The 7411-nt window shown below is 45.8% G+C and overlaps 1 protein-coding gene across 1 annotated transcript; it reads left to right on the top strand.

Moving 5' to 3' along the window:
- Nucleotides 1-1023: 1023 nt before the first annotated feature.
- LOC308293883 (serine/threonine-protein kinase pim-3-like) lies at nt 1024-6947 on the top strand. The gene is made up of 6 exons (XM_080736532.1): nt 1024-1481; nt 1968-2077; nt 2290-2340; nt 2740-3187; nt 5473-5664; nt 6217-6947. Exons 1-6 carry the CDS (start codon nt 1397-1399, stop codon nt 6435-6437), a joined length of 1107 nt encoding a protein of 368 aa, XP_080592658.1. The 5' UTR covers nt 1024-1396; the 3' UTR covers nt 6438-6947.
- The last annotated feature ends 464 nt before the right edge of the window (nt 6948-7411 follow it).

Below are 7411 nucleotides of genomic sequence, written 5' to 3'. Positions count from 1 at the left end.
ATAATTAGTAGCCTACTTTAACTTTTGGTAGTTTAAGTAGGCTACATTTTTATGCCATTACTTTTGTACTTTTACTCAAGTACATTTCGAATTCCGGACTTTTACTTGTAACGGAGTATTTCTACATTTCAGTATTGATTATTTTATTAAGTAAAACATTTGAGTAATTTTTCCACCACTGGGGCTGCCTGTCTAAATTGGACAAGAGAGAATGCAAATTGGATTGACCATTTTGCTAATGAAACGAAGCACCGCCAAGTGGGCTACTCAGCCGAAATCCTTGGGCGTCTTGTGTAGCCTACTACAGGAAAGTAGTCCCCGTGTTTTGAATACCATTCCCGCCACATTCCAACTCAAAGCGTTTGATTTAATCACACGCACATAGTCCATGTAAAAGTCTAAATGTGTGTGGTATTTGAAGCTGAAATGGGGGATGTGTTTATTGTAAATCGATGTAAAGGGGGAGGCGGAGGGATCTACACACCCGCCTGTGCGACCAGTGTTGCCAGGTATTTAGATTATAAGCGACTTTGGGCTTGTCTTGCTTCAAAATAAAAAATACAAATAAAATGTTTTACAAACCAATGGTTCTCAAAGAGTTTCATGCCACGGATCCCCATCTGAAATTATAATTTGTACATTGTTACAGAGGTCGCAAATGCATCGCTGTGCTGCTAGGGGAGTGGGTCCTTGGGTTCCATCCACAAATGGCAGCAAACCACTCAATTCCCATTGAAATTCATTGGCATAATCCACTCTCACAGATAGATTAGTGCGGTGTGACCGTGCCCTTAAAGTTTAAAGTGCAGTGCTCATGTCAAAAGAAGTGAAGAGAAGAAAGAAGTTCCTTTGGGGCTTTTGTTTCCAGAGACCCTGGCTGTTGCTTATTTCTCTGAGCAACTTATCTGGCAACACCGTGTGCGTCTCTCACACACACGTAACATTGGCTTTTAAAGAGTAGGCTGGAGTTCAGTGCGAGCACAGATTACTGGGTTCACACACGCACGCACACACACGTAACCGAGTACTACTACAGCTCAGCTCACACTGGCTTCAAACCATTTACTCATTATTTATCCCTCGGACATTATAGAGCAATCAGCACATGCCTGCTTCTGTTGTGGGAAAGAAAGCAGCGGATTCTCCGTCGGGACGTTTTTTTTACCACCATTACTGGACTACAACTTTTGTATCTTTTAATTTCTTTTTTTCTTCACTCATTTCTCCTGCCTGCAAAGCAGAAGGCGCTGATCGGTGGTGACTAACCTTGATGTTTGAGCTCGTCTTCATGCGGACAGCCACCGCAGGGGACCTCATCGGCGGACCACTCTGACCGTGACCGACTGAAAAGAAGAATAAGGAATAACATTTTTTTGTGGGGGGAGGAATATAAACAATGTTGCTTTCCAAATTCGGATCCTTTTCTCACATCTGCAGCACCTCGAATATGGATCTGTCGGTGAAGATTCAGCTTCAGCAAGGTAAAGAAGGATCCCCCCCGCATCAGGATTTTGATAGGCTACTATAATAATAACAACTCACCAATTTACCATTAAAATCAAATCAGAACTGCTTAGATCATTGGATCCCCGTAGTTAAAATCAAATCAGAACTGATTTTATTATTGGAACCTCATAGTTGAAATCAAAGCAGAACTGATTGTATAATTGGATCCCTACAGTTAAAATCGAATCAGAACTGCTTCGATCATCGGATCCTTTATAGGCCTGTATACTGTCTCCTTCTGCGGTGTTATATCTCGAGCTATTCACCAGCGATCTCTCTGCGCTTTTTGCCATTGAAGCCAAAAGGTTGTCGGCGGGGGTATGACCTTATAATGAAATCTGACTGGGGCCATTTTGAAAACAAGAGTGCGTGTTCTTTCCCTCCAAGCCTGAAGCCAGCGTGCCGTGCAGCACAGATCACAACAGTTAAAGGAATAAAAACGTGCTTTTATTTTTTTGCAGGAAAAACGGAGAAAGAAGCGTTCGAGAAGCTGTACCATGTGGGCTCTGTGCTGGGGAGCGGGGGCTTCGGCACGGTCTACGCCGGCACCAGGATCTCAGACGGTCTGCCGGTAAGCGAGGAGGCTTTGGCTTTGTTTTGATCCACCACATGACCCGGTGTGTGTCGTAGTAGTCTGCCATGTCCATCCGACCTACATTTTAAAGCTTGTTCTTGATCCGTTTTTAGCAACAAAGCGACAACATCGTATATTTAACCACGCATTATATTCATGTTTGTTTGTTTGTTTTTAAATCTAACGAAGTTTCGTTTTTGTGGTTCCAGGTTGCGATCAAACACGTTTCCAAGGAAAGAGTCACCGACTGGGGCACGCTGGTAAGATATTAACACACATGTAACTCCCAGAGCTAGCAGGCTACAAATAGAACCACATGGGAGTTAAATGGGCCTATGTTTAACTTGTTTATATACATATAGCTATGTTTAACGGTGGTAATGTAGCTATAATAATAATCATCTGAACTGGCTCTCTCCATTCCGACATGTCGCCACTCCGAAATGGACTTCTTATTATTGTTCCAACAACGTGCGATCGTCCCCCAACGCATGAGCATTATAACATGTGCCATTGTTGTTGTTTTGAACGTTTTCCACTCGTCGCTACAACAAGCTCACAGCGGTAGCGCGTCAGATCTGCTATTTTGGAGGGAAAATGTGTGCAAATCTGGATTGTAGTCTATGTATTTTTTATTAAAAGCCCCATTGTCTTCGCAGAACGGCGCGGTGGTCCCTCTGGAAATCGTGCTGCTGAAGAAGGTGTCAGGCGGCGGTTGTACCGGCACCACCACCACCGGCCATAACAACCACAACAGCAACAACTCCTCCTCTCCCCCGGAGACCTCGTCGTTCTTCCGCGGCGTCATCCGCCTCATCGACTGGTACGAGCGGCCGGGCGACGGCTGGCTGATCATCATGGAGCGGCCGGACGCCGCCAAGGACCTGTTCGACTACATCACGGAGAAGGGCGCGCTGGACGAGGACACGGCGCGCGGCTTCTTCCGCCAGGTGCTGGAGGCCGTGCGCCACTGCTACCACTGCGGCGTGGTGCACCGCGACATCAAGGACGAGAACCTGCTGGTGGACCTGCGCACCGGCGACCTCAAGCTCATCGACTTCGGCTCGGGCGCCATCCTCAAGGACACCGTGTACACGGACTTTGACGGTAAGGATTTTTATTTTATTTTATTTTATTTTTTTGATGTTTGGGTGGTATGCAGTGGCGTCAGTTAAGAAAAAGCTAAGGTATGGCAACATGACTGGTCACCAGTCACGTTGCCATACCTTAGCAACAGGCACGATGAAAAGTACATTTTATTATTTCCCCCTGTAACCAAGGTATGGCAGCTGCCGTAGCTTGCCATACCCAATTGACGCCTCTGGTGGTATGTTTATTTTTATTATGTTTTTATTTTTTTTAATAATATATCGTCGTTGTTGGGCAGACACCTCGTATCTCCCAAGGTTTCAAATGTGTACGTTCTCTCGCAAAGTAAAGCCCTGCTTCATCACTCAAGGCCATTGCACAAAAGTAGTGAAAACAGCAGATCTACAAGCACTCTAGATCTACACTGTTTTCACTAGTTTAAATCATTTTAAAAATGATAAATACAAACAAACTGTTTTGGACATACAAGGTTTCCACCCGACAAACAATGATATATTTGTGAGCTTGTATATCTGCTCGTCTTGTATGGTGAATTAGTAGGGCATACATTTGCAAAAAAAAAGGGGGGGGGGGACATCAAACCTATAGCATGAGGTTTTCTGCCTGACAGTGACTGAATATGTGTTTATGATTGTGTAAGTTCACCGTTTCTCAACCCGTGGTCCGGGGACCACCAGGGGGCAGGGCCAGGGGGTCCAAAATGGGCCCCTGCTGTGCTGTGAATGACGGATGCTGCGTCTGTGTCTACTAGTGTATTGATATTCTGGGCAGGGCGTCCTCTGCTGTGACGCAGCACTTCCCGTGTGTGTGTGTGTGTGTGTGTGTGTGTGTGTGTGTGTGTGTGTGTGTGACACGTGTGTCCCCTCCACTTCGGGAGCAGGGTCACCTGCTTGATTTGAGCCTAATATCCTTATAATGAATAGTATTGTCCTCTAAAAGAAAAACACTTTCTTAATTGTGAGACATCAAACAAATGCTGTGACGTTGAAACGGATCATAGGGCTTAAGCCCTAGTTTAGAATTCACACTTCTCCTAAGAGATCTTCTCAAAACTGAAGGCAAAAAAGAGGCTTATATGGACATATATGGGTGTGTTTTTGTAAATGTTGTGAGGGGGATTTGGTGCTTGTGTCTTGTTGTGAAACCTGAGACGGCGGTATAGCAGGCGAGCGCACGTGACGCATTCCTGTTTTTGTTTGGTATCCAAGTCCACCCCCACCCTCGTGCCCTTGGGGAGGGAGGAGGGTAGCAGGGGGAGGGAGGGAGGGGTTCAACGCGTTTAATGATATAATGGCGGGCTGGTAGTGCTTTTGTTATGGCGACCGACTTGTTAAGGAGCTATTTATACCGGGCTGAGCGGTGTGTGTGTGTGTGCCTCTCTCTCCTCCTCTCCTCACGACCCCAAAATTAGCAGCTCCATTGCAGCCACGGTGACGCAGTATGTCTCCCTCTCCCTCGCTCTCTCACTCCGCCTCCTCTCCTCTCCTCCCCGCTGACTGACTGACTGGCTGCCTGCTGGCTTCTCGTGACTTCTTTATTTTGGGTCCGCAGTCGGCGTCACGCGCCGGTCAGACGCGAGGGGGCGGGGCAGGTTGGGGGTGTTTTTTTTAGACAGACGACAGCGGCCGGTGGGCCGGTCAGCTGACTGGGAGAGGGAGACTGTGCTGCTTGTAGTGTCGCAGTGTTGTCTCCCACACACACACACACATAGTCATATTACACATTATTATACAGTGATTCTATTTTCAAGGTCTCTCATATTTGATACCTTTATTTATTTGTATTATTATAATTTACTTTGGGACCTCAGACCTCAGCCACTCCCAAGTGTACATATCGGAACTAAATGGACATTTGTGCACCGTCCTCAGTTACAGACTTGGACACAGACCCCACACGTCTTGAGAGCCAGCGCATTGTTGCAAAGTATATCGCCGTTGTCGGGTGAAAACGTTGTGTGTCCAAAACAGTTCGTTTTGCATTTATCATTAAAAAATGTATTTAAACTAGTGCAAACGGCCGATCTACAAGCACACAACGCCTCGCGGTGCGAGGTCTTGTAGATCTGCTTTGGTGCGACGGCCTTGTATGATGAAGCAGGGCTTTACTTTGCGAAAGAACTTACACATTTTCGTCTCTGTCGAGTGGAAATCTCATAATGTCCAAAGCTGTTACTTTTCAGGACTCAAATCGAGCACAAGTAGTTGTTCACAATTCACTCATAGTGTTTTGCCTTTTTTCGTCTCTCTCTCTCCCTCCCCCCTCCCTACCCACTGCTGCAGGAACCAGAGTGTACAGTCCTCCCGAGTGGATCCGCTTCCACAGGTACCACGGGCGCTCGGCCACCGTCTGGTCGCTGGGCGTGCTCCTGTACGACATGGCGTGCGGAGACATCCCCTTCGAGCAGGACGAGGAGATCCTCCGGGGATGCTCCTCGGTGGGACGCATGTTCTTCAGGAGGAAGATCTCCCAAGGTGAGCACTTCAGGAGGAATATGGGAACGTGATTTATTTTGTCACAATCGTGATTCGAAACTTTCATATCGTCTCATCCCTATCCTCGACATTGTTTCTCAGTTTTCTTTCCTCTCTCCTCCTTTTTCCCTTTTCTCTTCCTGAAAAAACAATGGATCTGTTCACCCAACTGCGTCACACCTGTAAACCTGTGATGTGACAATAAAGATGGTTCTGATTCTGAGATGCTCTTATCCAGAGAGACTTGTGTGAGATCGCGATAGTGATAACAATAATCATAAATGTCGTGAGCATGGACTCAAAATCAACAAACAACAAATAGGCACTACAAGTGCCTCAAAGAAACTACGATACCAGCTAAGCAATGAACCATAGCATCTGTCTAGACACCATGTAACATCCTGTACATTTAGAACTATAACACACCAGGTAGTGAACAATGAACCCTATAGCATGTGTCTGGATGACAGGCTAATCTAAATGGCATTCTTGACATTTTGCGATCAAGACGAAAAACAAATCTAATCGTTTATTTTTTCATGTTTTCCGCAGAGTGCCAGCAGCTCATCCGGTGGTGCCTGTGTCTACGGCCGTCCGACAGGCCCACGCTGGAGCAGATCTTTGATCACCCGTGGATGCGGCCCTCGTCGTCGTCTCCGTCTTCTTCGATGACGTCGCCCAAGGATTCCGCGACGTCGGAGGGCAGCGGCGACATCACGCTGCACGCCATCAGTGCCGACTCCAGTACACACTCCAGTAAGGAGAGCCTATGATCAGAACTGGGTGGCCGGAATTCCATGAAAAGAAATGGGGGAAGGGAATGACATTCATAAATATGTCCCTGGACTGGTGATGATGATGGGGTTGTGCCCACCCTAGACCCTCCCATGTTTTTGGCAGCACAGCAGTGGGGACTGCAAAGACTTTATTGTGGTTGGCAACTAAAAAGTTTTTTCCTCTTTAAACTATGTCTTAGTTTTTTGGGGAGATGACGTTTTGCTCATCGAGGAGCTTTGTTATTACGTTTGGTTGGGTGGTCTGGTGGCATTATTTCGATGATTTATTATTACTATTTTGGGGTTGGTTCATGTTCTCTGCAACCCCCCCAACCTCCCCCATCGCCCGTTTTGTTCAGAGCAGCTCTTATAGAGCTTCAACAATTATTATTATTATTTTTTTGTATTTTTTCATTGATTTGGAGTGCCTTGTTTTTTGGAAAGCTGCTTACTTTTTTTGGGGTGCAGCCCCCCTCGCCGCCATGTTTTGTTTGCCAATTTGAAAAAAAAAGAAGGGGGAGGGGGGCGGCTGATGAAGTTAGGGCATCAATTTATGATAAAAAAAATTAAAAATAATCCATATTATGGAGATACAAGGTTTTCCCCCGGCGACCAGTGGTGATATGGCAACAAAAAAAAGATGCCCCCCACCCTCTTCTACACTGACATGATGGAATACTTGAAAAAACGCACACTCAACAAAACTCACAACACTACATCTCTCTTTTTATTATAGAACATGCTTAATTTATCCTCCGTTGTGTGATGACGTGCTCTGAAAATAGCAAAGATCTTACAAGAAGATTTTCCACATCTGTGGTTATTTATGTTATTTATTTATTTATTTCCCTGGGAATGAGGGGAATCCCATATCCAAAAGCAAACGGGGGGAAAAAAAGAAATCTTAAATTTTCTCTTATAAAAACGGAAGTCAACAAAAAATATCTATTTGAACCCATTAGGGTTCAAGT

This window comes from Nannobrachium achirus, assembly GCF_963921795.1.
Source record: "Nannobrachium achirus genome assembly, chromosome: 11".
Lineage (NCBI taxonomy): Eukaryota > Metazoa > Chordata > Actinopteri > Myctophiformes > Myctophidae > Nannobrachium > Nannobrachium achirus.
Note: the sequence above shows the minus strand (reverse complement) of the source record. Positions and strands in the feature narration are given on the sequence as shown.

What these genes read in the sequence shown, in the direction of transcription:
- LOC308293883 (XM_080736532.1), top strand. Translation starts at nt 1,397, where the DNA reads ATGTTGCTTTCCAAATTCGGATCCTTTTCTCACATCTGCAGCACCTCG. An exon ending in GAAGATTCAGCTTCAGCAAG is followed by an intron (nt 1,482 to 1,967) that starts GTAAAGAAGGAT and finishes ATTTTTTTGCAG; the next exon opens with GAAAAACGGAGAAAGAAGCG. An exon ending in CAGGAGGAAGATCTCCCAAG is followed by an intron (nt 5,665 to 6,216) that starts GTGAGCACTTCA and finishes TGTTTTCCGCAG; the next exon opens with AGTGCCAGCAGCTCATCCGG.